Below are 27,880 nucleotides of genomic sequence, written 5' to 3'. Positions count from 1 at the left end.
GTAGAGGCAGCACAGGGGTCCACAAGCAGAGAGAGAGATTGATTTTTTTTTTTTCCCCTTTTATAGTCTACAATAAAAAGTTTCTTTAAAGGGGAAGAAAAGAAGGGCACATGCTTAATACTGAAGAAAAGCCTGCTTGTGCTTGATACATTGGAGAAACAGTTCAAGAACACTTCATCCTCCTGCAACTATTTCCCGCACTTCTGCCAAGGTTAGGGAAACCTTGGATTAGCTGCCGTCTGAATAACACAGGCTGGTATCAGTCTGAACAAGTTCAGCTGACTGCTTAGATTTTCGTCTTTATTCTTCCTTCTGTTGTCTCCTGACTTTGGCAAATAGAAATCACCTTCATCTTTGGGGGAGGCCTCAGCCTGAAAGCGCCCAGCAAAGAGAATTCCTTGAGAGATGCTGTCTGTGGGGTCAAGGTCCTTCCATTGAGTCCCCCAACTCGGCTGTACTGGTGATCAGCCAGCTGTCATGAAAACGAGACTCTGTCGATCAGCGTGGTCTGGGACCAGGTGGGTCAGAAAACACAACAGCATAGTCTGATAGATGACCGAAAAATTAGACCAACCAAAACAAATGCAAGAAAGATCCAACCCTGCCCCTCACATGTAAACTCCCATTTTTTCACACCAGTGAAGAAAGAAACAAAGTGGCAGAAAGCAAAAATATCAGGCAAGTATGACAAACTTTACCTCATTTTTCATTTGACTTTAAATGAAAAACACTGCTGACTAAAACAATCCTTGGATGCCAATTGTTTTTGCACACAGCTCCTCTGACGTACAAACCAGAAGGGAAGCAGCGCTGGGGCGGAGAACAGACCGATCGAGGGATTCCTGCTCTGAACAGCTGCGGGACACCCAGGCCAGCACGACTACAAATGGAGAATGCAGTCCTGCCCTCCATGCTTGCTTCGGGTTGCCCCTTACCGTGGGAACCAGCTCTTTCATTGTCCTTTTGCACTGCTTCAGATCTAAGGTCTAGATCAACCAAAGGACTGAAAACAGTATTTTGTGTCTAATGTACTGGATGATTAACCAGAGTCAAAACCTGAAGCATTAGCTTAAATTTAAACTCTTAATTTTTATGGTTTTTTTTAAACTAACAAATATATCTGGAGCACCTTATGCAGAAATGGCTTGGGTCAGATCATTACATCATGGAGTATAAGCTCAAATGGGCTTTGACAGAGTTACAACTGTTCTTATCACCATGGAGCTGCCCCAGCGTTTGTGCAGAAACAATAATACTCTCCTGAACTCATTCTGTGTATCTTATAGAGAGAGCCACCCGAGTAAACCTGACCTGCTGGTTCATGGAAAATAAGACAAAAATACAGCAAATTCCTCCTCTAATGGTTGTCTTCTTTGTAACAAGGATCACGCTAATCACTGCTTTCTCTCACAGGACCATGATCTGGGCCTAATTGTAAGAGCTGCAGTCATTTAGAGATGGGAAACGGAGAACATGGGGATGGGAAGAGCTTGAGCGCTTCAGCAGATAAAGGAGAGCAACTCCTTCTTCTGTATGCTCCCTTGGGGAAACTGCTGAAGACACATTACCATGGCTACCTACTTCGGCAGACAAGTCTTTTTTCAGATATTTTGTGGCAGCAAAAGGGACCCCAGTGAAGGCTTTCTTCTTCTTCTCTCTTCCATGAAGAGATGCCAGCAGTGGTTCCCGCTGGCCAGCCCACCTCCTCCCACGGTGACTGCACTCACAAGCCCCTCAAAAATCCTCTGTGGACCTGGGGCTGCTCTGCCTCTTCTGCCTGGGGGCTGCTTTCCACTGCACTGGCGAAACCCTGGAGATGAGCTACCAAAGACCCTGCCACAGCTGGGGGGGGCTGTCTGGCAAAGGGCCTGGGCCCTGCTGTGCTGGGGGAAAGCTCAGAGGTGGGAAACAGTGGGAGAAGGACCAGGGGGGTCGGGGGAAGAGCACAGGTTTATTGGGGAGGAGGCGCCCGGAGGGAATGGGGTGCACTTCATGATTGTCAAGTCTATTTTATGATACGTCTTTGTTTTTTTTTTTTTCCTTTCTGAACAACTGTGGTTAGAAATACCCTAATTGGCAGTAATACAGTTAATGACTAGTAACTGGCAACTACACGGGCAGCTGGCCAGGACAGCGAGGGGCACAGAGAGCCGAGGAGCCGTGCACCCCACGCTGCGTGGCGGGTGGCTTTGCCCAAACGGCCCCTTCGCTGGGCAGCGGCAGGGCCGAAACGGGGGGCTGGCCGCCAACAGCTGCAATCGCCCCGCGGCCCCATCCTGGGGCATCCCACCTGCAAAGAGCGGCCCTGGGCTCCTCACAGCGCTGCTTAACTCCTCTGCAAACAGCGTTCGTAAATCCCCCCGTGACCCCCAGGCGCGGCAGTTTGGGATGCGGGAGGAGAGCCCCGCTGCCTGCCTCCGCCAGCTCTGCCCGGCAGCCCCGGCCCTGCGGTACCCACGCTCCACCCCACGAGCCAAGCGACTTCATTGAACACATACTCGTTTAAGGATTACTCTGACGTTGCTCATTTCGAGGTCAATTATTGACTTGAATCCTGTTAAAGTTTAACACAAATATGCTACTATATCACCTGTACATATATTACGATAATTATATGGTTACAAAATTCTATTCAAATACTAGGGAAACTAGCTACTACTGGAAAATAAAGGCTCACAGACTGCTCTGAAGCCCATGCAAAGAAATAAAAAGATTCCCTTTACCTTTGTATCGGCTTCACAAAGAATAATCGATTTAGATTATTAAAAGCACCTACAAATTAATTACTCTCCAGTTAAAATCTTTGCTTCCTAAAAGTGTTTTGCCTAACCTTATCAAAGAGGGGGGGGTAGAGGATAAGCAGAGAAAGGAGAGGCACCGTATCATAAGCAGCTTGTAAAGCTACAAACAATATGAGAATAATTTTTTTCTTTTCTTTTTTTTTTTTTTAAAAAAGGCACTGCTAACTTTTTCACATTTTAGCAAACTTTTCAATTAGGATTTCTTCCTGGCTATTTAAATATGCTTAAAGTAATGATTTTCTGTAATTTGTCTTTTTCCTTTGGAAACATACCGTGCTATTGTCAGCTTTAAAAAAGAAGCAATTTTCTGACTTTTGAGATTGAGCAGGTCATGGAAAAATTACTACTGTGGGAACCTATAATTAAATAGAAAATGCAGCTGCACTTATAAAAAAACTAAAATTAAGTTTATTCTATTAATACTTGATTCTAGAATTGTATTTGACTCTTCAGACACAGGTCTTAGCTGGAACTGTACCTTACCTGCAGACCATCACTAGCTGCACAGCTACTTGCAAAAGCAGACATGATATAATATGTACAAACATATTGCCAATTATTTGCTGTTCATCTGAATCAGATTCAGTATAGCATTGTAGTCATTTACACATGTAGTCCCTTTCTTTCCTCCTTTCCTAGTATTGGCACTACATCTTTGGGTGTTGTTTTTTCTTTTTAAGGAACTGAATTAAAATAAATCTACGTAAAATAAGGACTGTTTATTATAAATTTAACTAGAAAAAAGAAGTACAGAAAGGGACTTTTGATCAAAATTATGTAGTACATCTGAATTGAATAAAGATCTCTTCCCAGCATTTGACTAGTCATGAAATGGAGACAAGATTCTACACAATACCATGATACAAAACCAGGCTTTGTGTATATATAAAGAAAATTTATCATAGTTCCCGACTGAATGTTTACACAGTACCAGATACAGGCTTTGAATTAAATTCTAAATTAAAATATTAAAAAAAAAAAAAAAAAGTGACCCACAATAGATTTTAAAACACCTAAAATGAACAAGATTAACAAAAACCTCGTTGAGAAAATAAGGTACAGACATGTTGACTAACAGTTCATAAGACTTGTTCTGACGTCTAATGATAAAAAATACTTGCACAGAAATCTTAAAAGAACTCTAAAAAATTAGAAGGCCAAATCAGTCTCAAATAACAGTATTAATTTTATTTAATAATAGTAATAAAAATAGCATTTTTTAAATAATTGCATTTAGGATGACCACCTTTCATGATTTTCTAGAGTAATTATAGGTGAGCTTCCACAACCCGTCCTTGTTGCATGATATTATAGAAATTACTAAATACAAATGTTCTTTTATATATTATACAATAATTTGTAAAACCATATTTCCTTTTAACCTCCACTAATTCACTAAGTTTGAGAGTTGATTTTTTTCTTTTAATAAATAGGAAGGAAATTTTCCATAGTCTTTTCATCAATCATTTTCACATATCCAGCTTTCTGTGTTATTATAAAGAATATAACTAAAGCCATACAGTTTATATAAATGTCTATAACCCATTTATTACATATAAGAAGCTGAAATCTTTTCTTCGTGTGCAAATTCAACTTCACTATTTTTAATACACTTATGTATTATATCTAACACAGCTATCCACAACTACTGGGAGAATGAAAACAGCGTATCAGAAATGGTAAAACAAAAGGATTTGTGAAGAAACATTATACACAACCTGGGAAAGATTTTTTTCTCCCCTTTCAGAAATGACTTGTGAGTGACAGTGTCATTGCAGAGAAAACCCACAAAACCTATATCATTGTGTACACTGCTTTATTAAGGCAGCCAGAAGTGATCGTAAGAACCAGCAGTATAATTATTTCAATTTCACATCTACGGCTTGCTTTCTCTCAGCTGCCTGCTTGGTCAGTGGCATGATTTTTGGTTTTTTCACTACATGCTGTGGAGCTGGGTTTCTATTTTCCAGCTGCATATATTCCACGGAGGAAAGGAAAACTGATCCATGAAGTTCCTATTTGCATAACGCGCAGAAACATCTGTCACAAGATTCTTGTTGGTGGATTGAAGCATCAGGAGATACTGCCGTTGATCATCTGCCCTTAATAATATTGAATTCTTTTTCTGTCAATAGGAGCTCTGAGTGAGGCTGTTTAAGGAGGCAAAGAAAAGAGAGAATTTGATCAGCGAAGACATATTCTTATTATTACTTGAAATGAATGATTGGTTACATGATGCTGTCTCACACAAACACTCAGAAATGAGCTCTGCCCCAGGATCAGCAAATGCCCTGTTCCATCTGATATCAGTTCTTTGCAAATACAGATCTTATAAAGGTGTATGGTGATTTAATCAGCATCCTGCAGTTGCGTACAATGCACAGCAGCTTTTTTTGTTAAACTTTATGCAATGAATGATCTGTGGTAGCAGGGCTAACATTAGAAAGTGCTCAATCTGCAGTGCTGTTTTGAGTTTTGATTTCAGTTTAGGGGATCAAATAAAAAATCTCAAAGACGACTTATCTGTGTCTCAGATCAGGAAAATTTTCATTCTGTTTCTGCATGTATACATAATGCATGTCTACAGTCATAAATATCAGGTGGAGCAGCCAATTCGTTCATACAGAATACATAAATAGAATAGAAACTCAGTGAAATAAAATAGCAACTATTTAAAAAACAGAATTACTATGCTAGGTCAAGTGTTATTTCTAAAATCACTAAAAGTACTTTTGGTAATATACAAGATTCATATTTCTATGTTACTTTTTGCTCTTTTTTACTACAGACTTTTTAGAATTCGCTAGCTCTGTTGATATAATTGTACAAACAGATTTTAGGCTGGCCTCCTCTCACACCACTGAGAGTCAGAAATCAGTCTAACCTACGGCATGCAGCGCAAACAAAGTGCTCTTCTCAGCTCGTGTGTTTTGTGGAGTTTAACAGCCAAACCGAGAGGAAAAGAAAGTTTCTTCACATTTACTGTCTGCTTATGTCAGAAGTAGCATGAAGGTGATCGATACAGCACTATTCTCTCTGTTTTCCGCCAACAGCTCCAAGATAGCCAGCTTCCTAAGCTAGGTCAGCAGAGATTAATATCACATTAGTAACATCTCATTCATCATTGTCATTGTAAAACAAAAAGGCTTTAGACATTTCTTATTCATAGCTGATCTCTGTAACATGCATGCATGCTTACCCCCCCCCCCGCCCCGCCTCACTCCTTCACACATTCACAGATACCTCAATTCAGCTGAAAATGTCTGGGTGCAGGAAATACCTGCTTGGGAGGGCACAGCACAACAGGGTCACGGTATATTGTGAAATAAACAGTTGTAAAAATAATACAAAAAAAACCCCACCAACCCTGCAGCAGGAGTGATCTTTGCTTCCATACACATATTTGTATAAAAAGTTTCTCTGGCAGTGGTTCACCAGCAGGCAGTAATCAGCTAAGATACTTCTTTGTAATTTTTCTGTTTCATAAATAATACAGGAGTTTACTAACAGGAAGTTTGTGGGAAGCAACAGTAAACAGTCTAGCAATCCATCTGTTATTGCGGAATGCAAGAAAGCTGAATCAGATTCTCTGCAAGTGGACTATTTTCGTTGTTTGTGCTAACGAAGATGTGTGGGAAATGGGCATTTAGAGTCATTATTAATGTGAACTCTTGCAGACCTCCTTTCTCCCTTGCCTTGTGGAAAGGGATGGCTGGGTACGATTTCAGCAAGAAGCTCCAGTGCTTCAATGGCTACAGGGCACCTTGTAATAAACCTGAGCAAAAAGGACAAGGCAGTTGTATCAGATGTGAAATATTCAGGTGACAGTTACAAAGAGAATTTTGCTTCCTCGAAACCAGTCTTGGAAAGAATGACTGCTAAATTAAAACACACACAAACTCCTGTTAGCATCTTCCTCAGCCTCAAGATATTTATCAGGGAGAAACTGAAGGAAACTGGAGTAGGAGGAAAGGAAATAAGGAAAAATAAGGTAATGATGGAGGTTGTACTGACAGGCTTTCTGTGCCAGCACAAGTAGAGAGTCAAGCAAGGGTGAAAAAAAAGCTAGTATCTTTCCCGAAGACAGGCTGTTCTGCTGGCATTCGTCCACCCTTGATATGTTGCTTATGAATAGAAGGCTAGAAAGAGAGCGGGGGCAGGCGTGTAAATTAGTCACTACTACTACAAAAGCAAGGTTTCTTTGCCAGCGGCAACACGGTGTCTCACCTCAAAGATTAATTTGTAGCACTGAAAGTGTGCGGGTCCAAGATAAAAAGTTGTGCTGCCAAATGAATGAGAGTCAGAAGCCTAAGTACAGGATTATATCCTGTGCTAACTAGGAATCATTTCACTTTAACAAGCTAACAAATTCTGCTTATTCACAATATGTCTGAACATTACACATGGCACTTGGTTTAGAAGAGACGATAAATACACAGAAAACCTCTGTCCGAAACAAAACCTACTAAAAAGACGTAGGAAGTTGTCGAGAAACGGAAATGTCAAATTACCGGGCACGATATCAGCTAATTGTTGTGCATTTAATAAACTGGGGGCAGTAGCACAAAACTGCCCTGCAGTAAGAACAATTTTCACTGGGATACTCTTCACGTCAGAGTTTTAATCTTCACAAAGTCTTTACAATGGCAAGCTAACGTGCTTTGGAGCCAGTCGAAACCTCGCACGTTGGCAGCCTGATAACGACTCTGACGCACGCAGGACCACGAAGGTGACGGCCTCGCTGAGGCCTGGGGAGCCGGGGGTGGGGGTTGCCGTTCCCGAAACGGGAGAGCGGCCGGGGGGAGCGGCCAGAGCCCGCGGCCGCTCAGCCCTTCCCTCGGGGAGGCCGCTGCCCGCCGCCTGACAAGGCTGCCATCTCCTGGCTTCCCTCCTTAAACCGGCTCTGACCGGCAGGGAAGAAGGCCTCGCGCTAGGGAAAACGCCCCTCCCCGGCACAGGGATTCGGAAGCGGATTTCAGGGGCGGGGGGGGGGCAGAGCGGTGCGGGCTCACCCCCACCCCACCCCGGCCGGTTGTAGCACCGGGAAACGGAGGAGCAGCCACACGCGTATCCCTCCTTTCACCTTCCACCTTCCCCAGCCCCCCCGCCGCGTCCTGTCCAGCAAAGCCCAGGCACAAACACTTTCCCAAACAAAACAGCAACGGTTCCCTCCCCCCCCCGCCCAGGGGAACGCTGCTGCCTGGGGTGCCCCGAAGGTGCGGGACATCCCTGGCGCTGGCCTTCTGGCTGAGGGGTTTGCTCCCCTACACGCGCGCGGTGTGAGCAGCTGAGGCGGCAGCTCGGAGCTATTTCAGAGCCAAGGAGGCAGCGGGGAGGACATGGCGGGAGCCAGAAACCTGGGGGCTCGGAGGGAGGGAGGGCGGGCGGGCGGGCTGGGCGCCCCGCAGCCCCCCGCCGCCGCCCGCCGGAGCAGCCGCCCGCCGCGCTCCCGAAGGGCTTTGCTGCCCCCTGCCGGCCGGCCGCGCGCACTGCGGCCCGCCGGGCGGCCGGTACCGCCGGCGAGGCGGCCGTTACCTCCTGGCGAGGTGGCCGTTAGCCGCTGGCGGGGCGGCCGTTACCCGCCCCGTGGAGGCTGCGCTGCCCCCCTCCAGCGAGCAGGGCGAGGGGAGGCCGGCCTCCCGCCGCTGCCTCGGCGTGGGGCAGCCCGTGCTGGCCGGCATGACTTTTCCAGAGGAAACATGAACTATCCGAACGCCTGCAGCCACCGATACAACACGGAGAAGCTCCGCAGGGCGGCCTTCACATACAAGCTCTTCGGTCTCACCAGATTTACCTCAGTCTGGGTAATAAAAATCAGGATAGTAAGTGAGGTTTTCAAGGTTTCACTCTCTGCATAATACTATTGGGGTACTCACATCGGCAAGCATATTTTTACAAGATGACGTTGCACCATTGCCGCTGCAGCAGATACTGACAATTTCATTATTATTCCCTGAAGTAGTAAAAGACATTACCTAATAACTGTGCAGTGTAGTTAAAAATTCAGCATCATCTATGCCAATTACACCTTGACAATGGGCAGAGTTGCAAAAAAAAAGACGAAGCTTTTGATGATTTTAACACAAACTGGTGGAAAAGCCTGGAAATCCTTTTTTTGAACCATCAGTATCTGAATCTATAATGCCTATGACTGCATAGGACCTGTCCTTTCCTCACATAAGCCCACCAGAAGTGAATCATACAGCACTGCCACTCTACTGCAAGTTTCCCATATGGGTACACAATGGTCTTGGATCACTGACACAGGCAGTAGAAGTGAACCTGTCAAAATGTGGTTTAGTAAAGCTGTGGCATTACCTCTTGTGACTGTCTCCAGCTCCAGCCCGGCACTGGAAACATCGAGTCTTTCTAGGCTTTTTTTTTTTTTTTTTTTTTTTTTTTTTTTTTTTTTTTTTTTTTTGAGTATGGTAAGACTTGCTACTGCTCCTGACTGGTCTAATGCCTGCTCTTACCTTGTGAGCATTCACCTCCAAGTGACAAAGCACAGCGGTATGATTTTATTGCTCTAAGGACCAAGAAGGATACCTTATTTCTTAGCATCTAAATCTCATCCACTCCTGCACAGTTAAAGAGATGTGCCACTGAGCCAGGTCTATGGCAAAAAACATTGCACAGTAAGAATGGGTGCTGTTTTGTTACAATATTTTTGTCCTGCCTGTGTTTCACTTGTTTGGTTAGAGTAGGGCTTGAGGGCATTCCATTTATTTCTGCATCGTGATGCGGTTGATTTCAATACTCACCAGTGTATCAGCACGGCCTAGGTGCTAAGAGTGAGGTAGCTATGATGGTCTGGGGTTCCACCTAGGCACACACAGCCTCTCCGCAGGAGCAGCTCACTTGAACATGACATGCACTGATGCGCATAGTTCTCCTATTTCTGTAATCAAAATGAGTCACAGCAAGCTCAGGAATCCGGTGTACTGTTGCAAGAAACTGCCATGATGAAGGGTCTTGATGGTACTTCTCCTGGGTATCCACTGATGTGCATGCTTGTGCAACCCTGGCTTTTCCGCTCCAGGTACCCAGCAAAAAAACACCAAGCAAGTGTTTGATGTTATGGACATTTGTGCACCACAGGAATTATAAATGTGAACTAATTGCAGGCTAGCAAAATGGTCTCAACACTGACCAGTCTGGACACAAAGCCTTCCTCTCTGGGAAGAGTATGATGAATGAACTTGTTATTTATGCATTTGTCCTGGTTTCAGCCGGGGTAGAGTTAATTGTCTTTCCAGTAGCTGATATAGTGTTATGTCTTGGATTCAGTATGAGAAGAATGTTGATAACACACTGATGTTTTCGGTTGTTGCCAAGTAATGTTTAGACTAAAAGTCAAAGATTTTTTCAGCTTCTCATGCCCAGCCAGCAAGAAGGCTGGAGGGGCACAAGAATTTGGGAGGGGACACAGCCAGGGCAGCTGACCCAAACTGGCCAAAGGGCTATTCCATACAATGTCACGTCATGTGCGGTATATAAACTGGGGAGAGTTGGCCTAGGGGGGGATTGCTGCTTGGGAGCTAACTGGGCATCAGTCAGCGAGTGGTGAGCAATTGCATTGTGTATCACTTGTTTTGTACATTCTGATGCTTTTATTAGTATTGTCATTTCATTGTTGTTACTATCATTATTATTTTCTTCCTTTCTGTTCTATTAAACTGTTCTTATCTCAACCCACGAGTTTTACCTTTTTCCTTCCAATTCTCTCTCCCATCCCACTGGGTGGGGGGAAGTGAGTAAGCGGCTGTGTGGTGCTTAGTTGCTGGCTGGGTGTTAAACCACAGCAGCGTTGAACAAAATCCCTTCCACGGGGAGCCTGAGTCACTTTAACACTTTGAGAGTTTACCATATAGCACACCAACAGATCAGATGCAAGACTCCACTCAGCTTCACTGCTACAACCTAGTCAAGTCTCTGAAAATCAGAGATCAAACACCCCAAGAAAAACTCTCTGAGCTGTGATCCCTGCTGCATGTGTGAGGTACTGCCAGTGTCTCCTCTGCACAACTTGCCATCACTGGAGGGATCGGAGCTGTCACGGTCTCCCCATTGATTGCAGTTTGGAGGCAGGCTGTCTTTCACTCACTCACTCCTGACCAGCCTTGCCAGACATCTTGGCTCCAGTCTGCCAACAGAATAATCTAGCATTGGGTGCAACCTGTGCCACTACATATCTGGATTTCCTGGCAGAGGGCTACTAGAAGTGTTATCCAGTGGATCCAACAGATCAAAACAGATGCAGCAGATCTCATCTCTTTCCCAAGGTTCTAAGGGAGAAAGTGACATCTCCACAAGCATGCCCAACCTTCACCTCCAAAATGCCAAGCCCTTGGTTCCCACTGCAATGGGATGTAACAACACAAAGGCTCACACTGTAGTAGTCGGTAGGAAACTCGGATTCTGACCACTTTTGGGGAGCCTGCCTTTACAACTATGTTGGGTCTTTCCCCAGACCTCACCTCCAGGTAGCAAAAATAAGACTACTTCATGTCCTCCTTTTACATGCCAATCCTCTCTTTCAGACACATTGGTTCAAGCTGCCATTCCCTGTGAGAGTCTCTGCTCAGACAGGTTTATGCCCCTACCATGGTCTACCAGACAGACTGCAGGCTTGCTGAGACCTTTTCCCAGGAAGGGAGTTTCTCCCATTGTAATGGAAATTTGAGTTAATGGCAAGTAAATGGTAAAGGAAGATTGTCTCCCTGGTCATGTCCATGGAACAAATGCAGTAGCTCTTGCTGGCATATGCCCTTCAAAAACACATGCTGCTTTGCTGGGAGAGAAACTGAGGGATCATATGTTGTCTTCAAGTGAGGACTTGGGTGGGGTCTAAGCCCCAACATTTCTGACAACCTGAAACTCTCAGAGATGCCGATAGAAATTGAAGGTGCTCAGCATATAGTTAGAGGTGCACAGAACCCCACAACACCAGGTCAGAAGACAACTATTTGTTGCTTGACATCAGAGCCTCTTGCACAGAGCAGAGAACGAGCAAAATACAAAGGAAACATAAATGCCTTTGAGCCTACAAAGGAAGATCTGGAGAATAGTGTCAGTGGTTTGCAGGATTAGGAGTGGAAAATTCTTGGTGAACTGTTTCAGGACCTTGGACTCTAGTGACGTGCGGAAACAGACTCCACAATCAGTGAGATTGTAAAGTAGGTATCTTCATTCAGCGCTGGGCAGCACGGGGGGTAGTCCCACCAAAGTCGTGCGTGCCTGACACGGCAGTTCGCTTCAAATTTATACACTCAAGTGTAACATATACATAGAGTTTCTCAATACGCCTATACATAGGCATGACCTATTCCCACTTCATATTAAAATTAGTTCCAAGAAGTCATTTCCCTAAGTTCTTCCCAACTGCGCCTGTGCAGTGCCTCCTTGTGGTGGTCGTCGGGGGTCGTGAGGATGAAGGCTGCATGTCTTCTTCGCGGTGAACTCTTAACATTCCGTCCCTGCGCAGACTCGGTCGCTCCTTGGCATTTATCCAAATCACAAGGCCGGTCTTGGCTGGTTCTTGGGGTCGACTTCTGCTTCTTATCAGGGACTATCTCTTGCCCCAGCCAGCCTCAACAATGCAAACGTTAAACATCACCTCTCATCCTCTTGGGCCATGTCCACCTCTATTGAAATTTCTTTAACTTCATTATAAGCTAGATAATTATTAAACAGTTCCTATCTACATCCATATATCTACTATATCTACTAAGGTTCCTTTGGCTCCCCGTCTCACTTGCATGACGTTTTCACTTCAGGATGCCCTGTGGAGTAAAGCCACACTCTGGAGACTTAAAAAATCCAGGAGGCTGCCCAAACCTGCCTACATTGTCAGATCTTGCCTGAAAGCTACATTAGCATAACACAGCCTGAAGGATCCCAGCATGTACTTGCTCAAGCACAGTCCTGCTCTCCATCTCTTTTGGTCCCCTGAGAGAAAGCCAGGCAGTTTAGACTCTCTGTCTGATAATCTGTCCTCTTAGGTAAACCATGAATTCAAAGAATTGTAATGCTTAAAACCAAACAGAAAATGTAACCAAGTTAGCTAAAATAGGTTAAATTCAAGATAAGTAACTGAAGATTTAGGACACAGTAGCAAATAACAGGGACCAGCAAAGTAGATTTTCCCCGGCACTGATCATTCTTTATTCCTAAAGGCACCAGGAACTGTTTGATGCTTCTGTATCCCTTGTAAAATTAAGACCAATACTGATTTAGACGGTCCTAATGTAGCCAGATCTTAATCCCACCCACTAACCCTCCAGCTCTAGAGAGATTTCTGCCATCACATGCCAAGGGGTATTAGCCCAAAGCATTTAAGTCCTCTGTGGCAGACAGCTTTTGGGAAGAGACTTACCAAAGCAAGGCCCCATGGCTTAGAGATCAGCTCTTCCTCGCTTCACCCTTGTCTGCTCAGCTTGCTGTCACATCCTCTCTGAGGTCAGCTCTTTCCCGCCAGCTTTGCCCAAATCTCTCTGCTAGAGATTTAAAATCACTGGAAATTTTCAAGACATCCAAGACAAACAGTCACAGAAAAAGGAACTGGGAAGGGCAAACTATTGGCATACTTGCTGACAGAAACTACATTTTCTTCAGAAAGAGAACTACATCGTTTCCAGTGTGGTTACTCACAGAAAATGCTGCTGGGACTATACCAGAAATTCATGCCTACACATTCTTTACTCTCAAATAATGACAAAAATAACTAGCACTAGAGATGCTGAGCACTGATGTGCATTTTCTTCTATTGGTGGTATAGCTCTACAATAGGAAAAATAATGTTGAAAATCCAAGGCATCGATATAGGTGATGTGTATGCATAGAGCTCAGTGCTTAAAGAAAGGCATTGTGTTTTATTAGTGACAAACAAATAGGCACATTCCTAAAGAACAAGCTCAGGTCATGAATGTAGTAGCTCTGTGTGTGGTCTTTATAATGATATTGACACAGGACAGGGTTAACGACCTACAATGTGCATACCCAGAATGTGCATATGTATCTACAGTCTACATGAAATATAGTCACTAAAAACTGTGTGTTCTGAAATAAAGAAATAGTTACCTGGAAAAATGAAACACAGTAGCAATAATTTTAAATGTTAATCCTAAGCAATGTTTAAAATTAATTTTGTTTTAGAGTGTTCTGACATTTCCAACACAATAGTTCCATACAGAGCCTCAGAGTTAAAAAAAAAAAAAAAGTATTTTTGCCAGATCTTCCCAGCTCTGAGTTCTACCAAAGGCCATCATGAGGTCAGTCTTTGTGATGTTCTCCTTGGAGATTTTTGTCTGCCCTAGCTCTCTGGATATGGTTTTCTGTCTTCGGTCGGTTTTTCTTCCCAGCCCCTCTCATTACATGCAATAATACATCTTCTGTTTCAGTTTGGGGCTATTGTGTAACGTTCCCCAAGTCACATCTTGGAACTAGAGTGCTCAGCTTTCTTCTTATGGCCCTTTTTTTTTTTTTTTCCAGCCTCGTTTTGAAAATATCCCCCCCTATCTGGAGTTGCAGACATGTTTACCAATAGTTCTGTTCTTTCTTGAAATATTTCTGGTTTCCATCTATTTCACATCTTCTCTGTCTACATGATAGCAGCAATACCTGCATTTCTGAGTGCTGCCCCTCTGCACCCCTTTCCGTATGTTCTCAATTCTTGCCTCTGCTCCCACGCACACGCAGACGACGTCTCTCCCATCACCCTCCGGCAGGAGGGCAGGTACCTACAGCACAGACATTACCTGTTTGAGCTAGTTGCCTGAAGGTGGGCCGTCAGTGCCCGCTTCTGCTCCCGCCTCGCTGTGTCACCCGCACCAGACGCCCTGGCTCCGTGTCACCAGGCGGAAGGCTTCTTCCCGTGCCGGGACAGGAAAGAGGCGTGGGATACAGCTCAAAGCTGCCACTTGGGCGGCAGCGGCTTGCCCCGGGCGCAGCTGTGTGGGCAAGGCTTCCCCGATCGAGCAGCTGCCGTCCGATCCGCCGCACCACGGGGCACAGGGAGGGACCCCCAGCCCCGCGGCCGGGGCTCTGCCGCTGCGCGCTCCGCTCCGCGCCGCTGCGCGCCGCCGCCGCCAGAGGGCGGGCGAGGCAAGCGGCCGGGCCCGCCGCCGCCCCGGCGGCCTCCGAGGAGCCCCGGCAGAACTGCGAGCTGCCTCGGGCCGGGCGGTTTCCCCTTTCAACGGGGGATTAACGCCTGAGGTCACACGGGGAAAACGCGCCACTAAGAACGTGCGAGTGATCAGTGGAAGTACAGGGGGGCTTCCTCCTCAGAAGGAGCACTTTAGGATTTGCAAGAAAAAAACGAGCAGGTAAAAAGGAGCGGACAAGCAGGCGTGCTGCCAAAGAAGAGGAAAGAGGCCCGTTAGGATGAACCAAAGCTCTGCTAAGGCATCTATCGTGCGCCTCTTGCAGAATCCAGTAGCAAGGCTAGGCATGTATTCTGCGGAACAGAAAGGCAGCATCCAGCAGGAGTGAGGCTGAAATGACCGCACCTCAACTATGAGTTTCGGGATTTCAACCAAAATGCAGATTTAACAAGATGCCATTCTTCATCCCACACAATCCTTGAAAATTCCTGAATTTTCAAGGGACTGATTGAAAAATTTCTCTTAAGAGGACTGCAAGTTTTAAACAAGTCAGCTTCACTACTTGCGATCCAAAGCCCTCCTTTTTAGTATATATGTGGAATCCAAGTATGTATTTTCTCATTGCTTCAACATAAAAATGCACAAAACAATTGTTCCTGATTTCAACATTAAAGCTTTATTCATTCCAGGACTTGGCAATAATGTATAAACCTCAAGTCAATAGCTGAAGTGAACCGCACATTTTTCTCACAGTACATTTAATCAAGCTCTCGAAGGTTTTAATTTTAAAAGACCTTTTTTTTAATTTTATATTCCCCCTTTTTCTTTCATAATACAGATGGGAAGAGTTCTTTGTATGGTCTGATGGGACTATCTACAAGAAAGCATTAGAAACTGCATTTTCAAGCACTTTCCTTTCCCAGATCAGTTACCAAACGAATTTCCTTCACTGGGGCTAAACCAGCTGCAAAGCATGAGAGGTGTATAACTGCATTTTCAGCATGAAGTGTCATCTGTATGGATCTAAAAGTTGTGTGTGTGGAAAAATAATAAAGTTCAGTGATAATGTGAGGCAACCTAGACAAGGGAAACTAGACAAGGAAGAATTCAGCAGCTCATCAAGCCTCCCAACAATCCCACTAAGTAACTGTTCCCAAGGCTCAGTCATGCTACTGGGAACAGAGGAAACAAGTATACATGGCATAAACTGGTACCCACCCCAACTCTGTTCAGTCCCACAATCAGGCAGACAATCAGACAATGGTTGCACCAATTTTTTATGTACAGCTTATCTTCCTTCTCCAGGGAGCTCCTCAGCAGAAGGGACTGAAGCTGCCCCTGCTCCCTCTTTAGAACCTTCAGGACCCAGGCTGAAGACAGAGCAAGCGAGAGAGCCCCACCACGGGGTGTAACACAAGCACAAAGCTCCTCAACGGGAAACTGCTCCAGTGAGGAGATTTCAAAACAGTCACAAACATCCACTACTTTCTTTAGGCTATATTTTCCCAAGGTCATCATAATCAGTGTTTTGCCTATTAGATTGAAATTTCTTGAGAAAATATATACTTCACAGAAGGCCAAGTTAGCTGTTATTGTTACAGTGACATACAGTGTCACTTACAAGCTCTAATTATTTCGGAATAATTTTTCTGTCAGTGAAAAGCATCCAGAATGCACGGAATTTGGCTCCACTGATAAAAGTAGCAAACATTTGCTTTATGTTCCACTTTCGGGGGGGGGGGGGGGGGGAGAAAAAAAAGAAAGAAAAAGAAAGGGGAAAAAGAAAAAAAAGAAAAAGCTCATTTTGAAAAGGTCAAAATTTAGAGGGGGGAAAAGTAGACTTAAATCCCCAAAATGCAGCAGGTTCAGCTCTGTCCCTTTTAATCATCTGGATCCACAAGCAACTGTAGGAGCTTGGCTGACACCAAATTAAGGAAAACTGAAATCAGACAGTATAGTTGCAGAAGTTTTCTATACTGATCTTTTAAAGCAGCACTGACACACTTGAAGAGAGGTAAAACGTAGTTATGTAAGGAAAGCACCAACATACTGCATCACATAAGTGAGAATTTTCAAAGCATTGAGATCTTTGGTGGCTGCATGATAACAGTAACAGGCATTTGCCACACAATGTACAGTGAAAATACGTTCCTTTGTTAAATTATCCTTGGATTTTTCCACTCTCTTCTCTTCCCCTTTCCACCAGCAGGAGTCCCACAGACATTAGGGCACAGCAAGAACTGATAAAAGACTTACAAATGCATGGTAGGTTGTTTTTCTTTTTCTAATCGGGGTTAATGAAAAGTCTTCCATTGCAAGACATCATAAAGCTATTTCAGAGATATTCCTCTATCAATAGCCAGTTGGCCCTATTTAATGGAAGCTTGGAAAGTACACTGTCAACTTAAATTTGTACCCACATAAAAAAACAGTTTAGAAACCTATAAAACTAGTAGGAATGTTTACACAATTTTAAAACATTCCAGCAAGGACTATAGCTATTAAACAAATCAGCATGTCCCAGAGTGTTTGAAGCCCAAACACTGAAGCACTAAGTACCCAGGAGTATAATTTGCCTTCAAACACTTTTTTTAAAAAAGATGCTCTTTATTGTCAACAAAAGTTCCAGTAAAAAAAAGTAGGGACAAAGGAATCTCATGAATGAGTACTGAGTTTAGTATAGACAGAGGGTTACAGGTTTGCAGGGCTAGATCATAAGCAGGAGTGGTGCTGGTTGTCATGTCAACTGAGGACTGTGATTATGATTTATAAATTTGCAGTAGCCTTTTTAAGGCTGCTGTAGGCCTTCAGGATATGGATCTGGTGAAGAATCATGGCTCCAGTGAAGTCAATAGCAAAAATTCTTCAGTGCACACAAAGCAACCCTACTTCTTTCGTTTCAAAGACTGCCAGTACTCATATACAGAGACTCTACTAAATTGCTTGCATACTACAGCCAAAAGATGTTCTAATAGGTGATGAATTATTCTCCTTTTTTGGCAAAGTCCCTTTTGAGGACCATAGCAACTCAAACTGGCCCGTGTCAGCTCACAGCCAGTACATCCCCTTTCTGAGTGACACCACTAAGTATCCCTAGCTGCAGGTTGCCAAATTCCTCAACATAGCGCTGAACATGAGAAACTGCTTTGAAAAGTGTCTCTCACACAGTGTCCCTTTCTTCCTAGTGAAGGCAGCAGGACGGCTTCCTTCCTAATGGTCAGCCCACTGGAGCCTGAAAGACAACCCAGATCCTTTTCTCAGCCCCACTGCAGAATTAGCTATTTTACAGGGAAAAATGTGATACCAGTTCCATTAATGTTACACTAGTAAGAGGAGTTACACCTCAGCTTCTCTTAGTGTTGTTATTAGATTTATGAATTAGGGCCTTTAAATCTTGATTATCTGTGTTGCCACTTTAGTCAGCAACCAAGACTCAACATATACCAGAAGGTCAAGAAAGAGAACAAGAAAGTGTCATCTTTAGAGGGGCTTTCATCTATCATAATCATAATCATAACCATTTGCACAGCAGAAATTTTCTTTATCATCTCTCCCATCACAGTGCAATCCAGAAGGAATGGAGAGAATCGCTCTGCATCCACCTCTGTTATCAGCTCACATCAATACAGTTACCAGATGTAATGATCTATTTTCTGGCTCTTCACAACTGTGTTCTTCAGAGGACAGGGTTCCCATCTGGTTGAATTCGGTAAATACATGTGTAGTATGAATGACACTCAGGTTTAGGTGTGGAAAATTCTTTCCATTTGCCTCCTGAGAAAAAGGAGGATGAAAACATGAAAAAAAGTTTATTGTCTAAGGATACTCTTCACTGAGTTCCCTTCACTCCCCTTTCTCTCAGTCCAGGAGTCAACATGTTTATGCTGAAGAGAGCATCATATAGGAGCTTATTGTCTTTCTGTCCCTGTACCCCCTATTAAACTGCCCTTCCTGTTCCACTTCACAAAATATAGGAAAAACATCAGCACAAATGTGAAGGTGCCCTGTAGTAATTTGCAAGTGCCAGTATATATTAAATAATAGATACCGCATATTGGTCTGATTAATGTATGCTTGTCATATTCATTTATTTTCCTAAAGGCCTGTGTGGGGCTCATGCAGGGCCACAGTACTTGTGGGTACTGAGTAGTTCCAGAGGAGCCAGCATTTGGAGAGCGTATTTGGGATGGATGTGCAGGCCACAGGAGTGCACCTAGTTCTAAAACCATGGCAGAGATTGCAAACACCATGAATTTACCACACAAACCAAAATGTTCTCCTCCCCATGGGAATTCCAGAGCATACCTCCAACCTGAAAGTCTGCATGGGGGACCCATCCTGGTTGTAAGTGAATTTGCCCAAGAAGTAAATTCCTTCCTCTTCAGAAGCATCTTTCATATCCTTAAAAAAGAAGAGTGGGGAAGGATGACATTTCCACCATTCCAGAGAGAAAAATCATGACAACAGCCCCAATGGCTGTTGCAGCTTCAGTCACAAGTCTCAGGACTGTGACTGGGCACGCAAGCAAAAGGAACCAGCAGTCTAACTAAAGAGGACCAAAAAAGGAGTCTTTCAAAGTGACTCACTACAAAGGATAAAAAAAGGAACTTGCATAGAGAGCTAAGTTCTTTGGAGCACTCATGATCTCCTCTGTCTGCAAATGTGAGCCAGCATCACAGCATGTGGGCAGATGACTCTGGACAGCTTTCTCATGACATATCCCTGCAATCCACCCATGGCTCAGCAGTTTCTTTGGTCATTATCCCACTGAAACAAGGCACAACAGGGAACATTGAACCATGTTCCAGATTACAAGATCCAGACTGTAGGCAAACTGCTCTTGTGGCATATAAATCCCAGGATCCAAGGCCACCAACAAAATAGGGGGAAGACAGACTGATTGTTTGACAAGCAAACCTTGTCTGGTTTTTGATATGGAGGACACAAATCAGATTAAACGTGTTCCTGTGCTGTTTAAGACAGTTATGGAACAGTGCTAGAAATGCTGCTCAATGTCCACATAAGAACCTCCATCATGGATATATTTGACACCAGATTAGCAACGTGGGGATTTTTTCTAAGTAATTTTGCTCCTTAGTGGAGACACAGCCAAACAGGGTTAATCCACAGGTCTTTTACACTCCATACAGACTGTCTCATATCTCCCTCATATCTGGTGAGCATAACAACCTCTACCTTTCTGACACGGGACCTCCAGGTGGAAGTACAGCCACATACAGCCCACAGCCTTGCAGGTATGAATGGAGGCAAAGTAGCTGTTACAATTCCAGACCTGAGTTCAGCTTGAGTCTTCACTCAAGCTTGCTCCATTTGCCTTTGCAGCAAAGATGCATGCATTTGTGGGTAACTCAAGTACATACCAAACCTATACACCTTGTGCAATGTGAATGAAATTGAACAGGCCTGTGCAAGAGCTAATATTAGCTGGTCTCAATTACTCAATACTTTAATAATAATCCATTTATAAAGCAGTGTTTTCATTTAAACATGCAGCATAAATAAAATGTCAGCTAATGTTACTAAAAGACAAAAATGTGATTTCTGTCACTTCAAAAATCTCAAGCACTTAAAAGCCATAAAATGCATGTCTAAAGACATCAGTTCTCACAAAAAAACACTTTTTCTAAAGCTATAAAAAGCACATATTTCATCACAAGAGTAATGGTATTCAGACACAATTTTAAAACTCAACACTACATACTTTCTTTGCTGTGAAACACAAGCAAACTCTTTCTCAAGAAGCAGCAATTATCAGCACTTTCTGAAAAATCATTGGTCGGAGGATATCACATCTCTAAAAGCAACTTGTTAAATCCACTGGTCAGAACTGGAGTTGTAAGTCAACAGTAATGGTCTTATGTCTGAAGGGTATGTTTAAGCTGCATAAAGTTAGAGGTCCTGCACTTGATCTCCCATGTTTGTTTTCTGTGCCACAATAGGGACCACACTGGCACTTTAGCAGTTATAATTGTTTGGTTTGGAATTATTAACCTACCCTAACTTTGTTCCAATTCAAAGCTGTTCTGGAATTTGTTTCAACTTCCCTTTTTGACCCCCAAAAGAGCAAGATATTTCCTCTTTACACCTAGCTGCCAAGATCCAAATCTGTAGTTTCTGTGTTTCCCTGGTAACAGCTGATGATGTCATAAATTTACTAAGTGGTAGAGGGAGACGCTATTCTCTGTGCAGCCATGAAAGTCTGGAAGAGAACAGCTAGCTGGCTTTCTGCCCAGCTGCCAACACCATTCACCTTCCCTGCCTGCCCAGCTCTGTATCTGGATCAATTTGGAGAGTTCCCCAGCAGGCCTGAATCCTCCTTGGCAATGGGAGTGCAAGGTGTAGAAATTATTTCTACCGTCTCAATCTTGAGTATTTTGTGAGCTCAGTATCCTGAGAATTGTGTTCTAAGCATTGTTTGTATTTGAAATGACACTCTGAGTTTTTTGTTTGTCACCAATGTAGCTGTCAACCTGCTCAGAACTGGCAGCAAGCTGTACTTCCACATATATCACTCCTGCTAACAGAGACTGGTGAGCTCCTCTGAAGGTCCATACCCATAGCAGAGGTTGGCAACTGGTTCCTGATCAGCCTGGGTTACTCCACCCAGTGCTGTGTCATACAGGAATATGTTAGGAAAGGGGGGAACAAAGAGAGCATGTGTAACACCCTGATTTCTTACCTGGAGAATGACATCCAGAAAACGTGCATATTCCCAGCAGAATCCAAACACACACAAATGTAATACTCTACTGGAAGTTTCACTCTATTTCACAACAGTCACCTGCAAACATTATAGTACATGCATGAGAGGAAAAAAGCTTTCCCATCATTAAATACTAGGAGATAGAAAGAACAATCACAGAATTAGATGCATAAAATTTCTATAGTTCATGTACTGTCACTTACTTCTTAGCATATACAGGCAATGGAACTGGCATTCCAGTCCCGAGGCATGGCTCACAACTACAATGAAAAGAAACAGGTCTGCATATTATTCTTCCAGATTAATCGAAAGCTATTTATTCTAATTCAGGGCATTTCCCTTTGAGGAAGAGGCCAAGGGAAGGGAAAGAGTTAGGTATGTTACAGAGCTATCAGCATGATTTGAATCTTATTTATCTAAGGATTTCAAAGCAAGATCCTTCTTGACACAGTCCCTTGTCATGCTTCAACTCGATACATTGAAGAAGATAGAAAGTAAGGGAATGCTGTACATAGAGAACTCAGGAGGCAGTTGGACAAACATATTTCCCCAGGACAGAGAGACAAAAGAGTTTTTATATTTTTCAAGATTTGTACTCCTGGTAGGCTAAAAACAAGTCTACCAGAAGCAGATGCAGAATTTCTGCAGAAGTTTCATCAGTGCTCTACAGAGATAACTTGCCTCTCTAGTTTTATGCCTGCTATGTATTTCTGATATATCTAGAATGAGGAAACACCTGTGCACCACATTGCAGTGCCACATGGCTCAGATACCATAAGCAAACCCAGCTCAGGTGCCTGTACATAGCTGTGTGACCTTTAAGTTATCCCTGTCATCCAGGGCTTTACTATAGGAGATCATTGTTTGGATAATTGCCCCTGATGTCATTTTCAGAGTCAATGCAATTCACAACACAGAACCTATTGCCCATCTCCAGACCAAGGACAGAAGTTTCACTGGTGACCCCAGCTCAGCCAGACCACAGGAGTTACAGGAAAAAGAAAGATATGTAGATGAGCAGCAAGATAATGAGAGCTTTGCCCTCTCCATTTCATTGTTCAGGTCCAGTTTTGACAACTGATGGCAGACTAGTTTCTCACAAACTCCTGACATAGGTGACATCTCAGGAAGGATAAAAGAACTGCACTTACTGAGAAATACTGTTCTTGTCTACATTGGCTATTCCTTTACGTTTGGTCTAAAGCTTGTTGTAAAGGCTCTCCATCTGACAGCTGGTGCCTCTTCTTTACTTCTTCCTTCTTCCCATCAACTGACCAAATAATGAGTTTGCTTGGGATTCCAACAGCACCAAAAATTAATAAAGTAAAATTACTTTGAGAGATAAGACCCCTGTAATTTCCCTTTTTTTACATGGCTTTAGCCTAGAGCTAAGGTCTTTCATGAACCAAAAGAAAAACAAAATAAAACACACCCACACCCGCCCCCCCCAAAACCCAAAGTCCCTAGACAAATAAGAGGAATTCAGACCACAGCAATGAACTCTACAGCACTCCCTACAAAAGATGCCTAGGAAGAATATTACTGCTAGAAAAGCAATCATCTTCACTACTGGTGCACAGTGAGGAAAAGAAAGCCCTAGGCTGAAATTGGTATCAAGCTTATTTTATTAATTTCTGTTATTAAATCATAAAACCTTTGAAGTCATTAAGAGGCCAAACTGGAGAGCTGAGACCAATTATTCAGGAAAACATGCTATGGGAGATAAGACCTCTCCCGAATATTAGCAAGAAACATGGGGAACTGCCCAGCTTCAGTCTCGCTGGTGATCTGGAAGTATTGTGGTATTTTAGCATTTTCAGCAGTAATGGCTAATGGAAACAGAATTGCTTTCTAAACAGAAAGCAATTAAGGTTTTAAGGGCCCACCAAAATGTTTTGTTAGCTTCCATACTAAACATCAGAGTACCAGGATCTTAGACCCAAGAGTCAAATAAATATATAATGATTTCATTTACTATAAGAAAGGGTGAATTGTACCTGCTAATAAAGCATTAAGAGCAATAAAGCATGAAGTGCATCACCATGTTAGGCTTAGAACTAGGTAATGGCATATTTTAACATCAAGTGTCCTTATAAGAGGTTAATGAAGTCAGGTTGTGTTTTTTGAAATAATTGTCAAGTTAATCTTTAATAGTCTGACACTGGTGACATTGGAATGCAAGAATAAGGAGTCACATAACATTAAAGAGCTGACTAAGGCATATTAGTTGCAGGATAAGATGTGTAAGCAAAGCATAAAATCCACAAACACATATGTGTATTTTATGTTTTAAAAATGATACTGGCATGCCTAATGGTTTACAGGGAAGACAAGCTATTTTTCTAAGATCTCTGTAACCAGTTTATCCTTCCTACTTCCACCAAGCACAGGAGATTTTAATTATAAGACATTTAAGAGTGTTATCCTTCAGAAGATGATGCAGAATACTTGCACAATTTTAGTATAAACTTAAACCCTGTGGCTTTTCTTGTGCAAACTACAAGATTTTCAATAATAATTGTAATTGATGTCTTGTGGCTTTTTAGAAGGACAAGCCTATTTAAAAAAAACAGGTATTAACCTGTGCTGTCTTCACCTTTATGTAACAGGTAACAGATTGATAGATGGGGCTGAAAAAAGGGAGTCTATCTTCCTTATCAGCTGCAATATTTGCAGAATGTACAGAACACAAATATGTTCTCCAATGGCCACAAAGCTGCCAACAGTATTTTTACCTTGGTGGCCACTTATTTTTTACTGTTCTGAATGAGAGAGATTTTAAAGCTTCAGTGGTACTCAGCAAAAGGGAGAACATTCTTCTGTCCCAAATAATGGTGAGAAGTGGATGGAAGCCCACTGAAAAATATCATCTTGGAGAATTTCTGAATTGGTCTCTTGAGGTTTCTGAGGCTCAGAGATGCTTCAGATATCCTCTAAACAAAGGGATAAGTGCCAGATGTACTTAAAGTTTGAGTTTCCTCATTTTTGTGTTTTCCTTTAGTAAGCAGTGCCCCTACTTTTGCAATCCAGAACTTAACTCTTTGCTTTGCTAACAAACTGGTTTTCTTCATGCTTTGTGCCTGGTATGAAGACTGATACCAGCACAACATATCCTGCTCTCCAGAAGCTGCTGTTCCATGCAAAGAGGTCCCATTAGCAGAGCCAAATGCTGGGATATGAATGGAAATCTGTTCCTGAAGTGGTTGAAGTGACACTATTCCCATTGGGAGCCTCATATCATCACGAGGTCTTCACTCAAAAGAGACTTCGTTGTCACTCTTTTATGGGCCTGTCTCCATTTTCACTCTGTTCCATCTTTCATCTCTGTCATGTATCACAGTTCTTCACACTTCAAGATTATTCTGTCAAGCATACAACTACCCCCTTGTCTATGGACACACACATACATTCAGCAGCTTAAAGAGCTTCAAAGCCCTTACCTTGCAAGAAACCCCAGGTCCTGCTGCTATATAGATCAATAGCCAAGTTCATGCAGGCAGGCAGGGTGAGGCTCTCCATCCTTCAGCGATCTACAAAGAAGAAAGGACCTTTGCTGTAAATCTCATTCATACTCTCTCACTTAAAATGGCTTTAGCCAGGGGCAATTCTAAGTGCATTGTAATATTTTGACCTCAAAAAACCTCACTACTGCAATGCCAATCCATTCATGAGCTCACGCAGCAACTGAGCAAGTTCTAGCTCATGATGTAGTTACAAAGAGATGCTGACTAAAGACAGCATAATTCCTAACACAAACATTTCTTCTTTATTGTGCTTCTAGTAGTGGTATCCACATCCAGCAGAGAAGCTTTCAGAGCATTTGACAGCTGGATCTCCGAATAAGCATACTTCTTACTTCTGTCCAATATTGCATTTCAGTATGATCACATTGTATAAACTCTGCCGAGATCTGAGATCAACACTGTAAACACCCCAAAATGAAACTGAGCCAGTCATGTTAAAACCCACGTCATTTCCTACATATCTGTCAATGAAAGCCACGCAATTGCCGGTACCTATGCTCCAAAGCAGTACGTACACACTGAAGGTGTGCAAGGAGTCTAGAGTTATCGGTACCAGTGAGCAGATTCAGTTGCTCTCAGTGCTGTGTTACGCAAGCTAACTTTGAAGAACATCTGATACTTATAATGAAGAGATTAGTCAGTGAAGTTTTTTAACAACCAAAAATCAAAATACAGTTAAACCTCACTAATTCCCATTTGTGTCTGGGAAACTTAATTTTGTTAATTAGCAAATAACAACTGACTTGCAATGGGAGCCTGTACTTTACCAAGCACTAATAAATTATTTTCATAAGGTCATATTACATCTTCCTATATCATCAGCATTCACAGCCACAAGAACATTAATAAAAGATGAGTTTGTGTTTATGTGTATATATATCTGTGTGTGCATGTGTATTGGTATACATACTAACATATATACATTTCTTTAAAACTCTGTGATCTTAGCTTAGAAAAGCTCAAGAAACCTCAAGAGTGGAAGAGGAAGAGGTTTTTGCACGGAGTAGAAGATATTAGCAGTTGTCTGCTGTAGTGTCATTCAGACTCCAGAAGACACACTTGACAAACCCGAATAGGTAAATGTCAATAAAGACAAAATAAAACAGGGCATTGTTGCTGCTTGGGGAAAGAGTGGCTTTCACCACTAATTGTCACTAACTTCCAGCCTTAAGTCTCTGCAAGGAGGAACCAACTCTCAACTATTTCATTTTTAAGTGTTGGTACACATTTTCCCTGGGGTTCTTGCCGTTCTGTCACGTCTGCCACCGTGAATCGGGATTTACTCCACTCAAGCAAAACCAGGGAGGAGAAACTCAGGCCTTCTGTTTGTTTAACATGAAGAACACTTGCAGTCATTTTTTACCCTTTTATGATGACAAAGCAATCTCAGAATTTAACTTCATCAGCTCCTTCACCTTCTTCAAATAGTGACATTGGGCATGATTACCATAAGGAATTTTAAAAAAGAACAGCAGCAATAACAACCATATTCTGAACTTGCCTCTTCTGATTAGGAAAATGCCTTGTAGCTGTCAACAGCTAAGAATATCACGTAGACTTAACAATTCTCTTAACTGGAGACCTCAAAAGGCCACATACATGACAAAATGAGTCTCACAGACACTTCTGGCAGCAAGGGGCCGAGCAGGCTGCAGGCAGAAGGCCGAGCAGGCTGCAGGCAGCCCTAGCACCAGTCCTCTTGAGTGCAACAAAATAACTCTCAGGAGCCCACAGCAATATTATGCATCAAGAATATGACTGTGCTGAATGAGATACAGTCAAGATCCTAAGGCTGTTCTGAATCAGACACGGTTTTGTAGAAACAGCAATGTTATTAAGTTCTGTTTTCCATTTTATTTTAAATATTATTGATATGACTTTTGTCACAATGATCAAATATTACTGTGATAAAGCTCTAATACTGGCTAAATGAAATAAATAGATCATATATTCATTGTTGACCCTTGCATAACAACTTGCTTTATTTTTAGGTTGCTGGTACTACTGTACCAAGAGTTTATTTAAAATAAGGAATAAAACTTCTAAGCAACAATATTCATGTAATGAGAAAAAAAAAAGAAGAAAAATAGGAGAGCAAAAGATTGCAAAGTGATAGCTTTGATCAGATTGCCAGCAATTTGACACGAATATATTCTTAACTCTAATGTAAAAACCCCTTATCACACACACACCAAAACATCTTACTAGAGACATGTCTATTTTTAAGAGCATCCAATGTCTGACAGAGGCAGATTTCATCCTTACCTTTCACATACAATGAGGATGACGAGGAAAAAAAATGAAAGGAAGAAAAAAGAAGAAAAGCAGCAGATACATTTAGTGTCCCGTTCACCAAAATAAAGTTTAGCTTATTTGTAGCTTTTGGCTTTCAGCCTTTCCTGCTAAGCTGATTGAATTCTTCAGGAAATGATGCATGAGGGGAGGTTTCCAGCCAGTTCTGTTGAGGAACTGAAGATTCCCAGGAGGGTGGTGATAGGCTGAAATGATGGGTATGATAGGAGGCACTGCAGATATAGATAGGAAGAACAAACCAGCTTCAGCTAAACACATCCAAAATGCACAATCCTGAAAGTGCATTTAGAAACTATCAGCCTGGAAAGATGCCTGCTTCAGCAGAAATGACTTGTCGGGGGCAAGCAGCCACTTCAGGACTTTTTAATCAGTATTTCCCAACTGCTGCACTGTAGGCATTCCTCCTGGCATCATTAT

The 27,880-nt window shown here is 42.8% G+C and overlaps 1 protein-coding gene and 1 long non-coding RNA gene across 3 annotated transcripts in view; both read right to left on the bottom strand.

The window, feature by feature from the left end:
- Window positions 1-3,592: 3,592 nt before the first annotated feature.
- On the bottom strand, window positions 3,593-14,875 carry LOC115342803. Its single transcript, XR_003923908.2, has 3 exons — window positions 14,558-14,875; window positions 13,177-13,297; window positions 3,593-4,951 (listed from the first exon to the last, which is right to left on the bottom strand). It is a non-coding gene; the product is annotated as an uncharacterized LOC115342803 (long non-coding RNA).
- Window positions 14,876-15,555: 680 nt separating this feature from the next.
- Window positions 15,556-27,880, bottom strand: part of PLCL1 (phospholipase C like 1 (inactive)) — a 257,518-nt gene continuing 245,193 nt past the window's right edge. Inside the window, exons 8-14 of one of the 2 annotated variants that reach the window (XM_041124407.1) lie at window positions 27,416-27,675; window positions 25,067-25,156; window positions 21,830-21,886; window positions 21,603-21,704; window positions 19,208-19,303; window positions 18,951-19,121; window positions 15,556-18,676 (exon numbers count right to left, since the gene is read on the bottom strand). Coding sequence is in view for 1 of the 2 variants with exons in the window: in XM_041124408.1 (XP_040980342.1) it covers window positions 25,115-25,156 (42 nt within the window). In the remaining variant the exon portion in view is untranslated. The remainder of the gene's footprint in view (window positions 18,677-18,950; window positions 19,122-19,207; window positions 19,304-21,602; window positions 21,705-21,829; window positions 21,887-25,066; window positions 25,157-27,415; window positions 27,676-27,880) is intronic. The other variant, XM_041124408.1, reaches the window with a different exon arrangement.

The sequence above is a fragment of the Aquila chrysaetos genome, chromosome 6, assembly GCF_900496995.4.
Source record: "Aquila chrysaetos chrysaetos chromosome 6, bAquChr1.4, whole genome shotgun sequence".
Classification (NCBI taxonomy): domain Eukaryota; kingdom Metazoa; phylum Chordata; class Aves; order Accipitriformes; family Accipitridae; genus Aquila; species Aquila chrysaetos.
The sequence above is the reverse complement of the archived record's forward strand: the minus strand, read 5'-3'. Positions and strand labels throughout refer to the sequence as shown.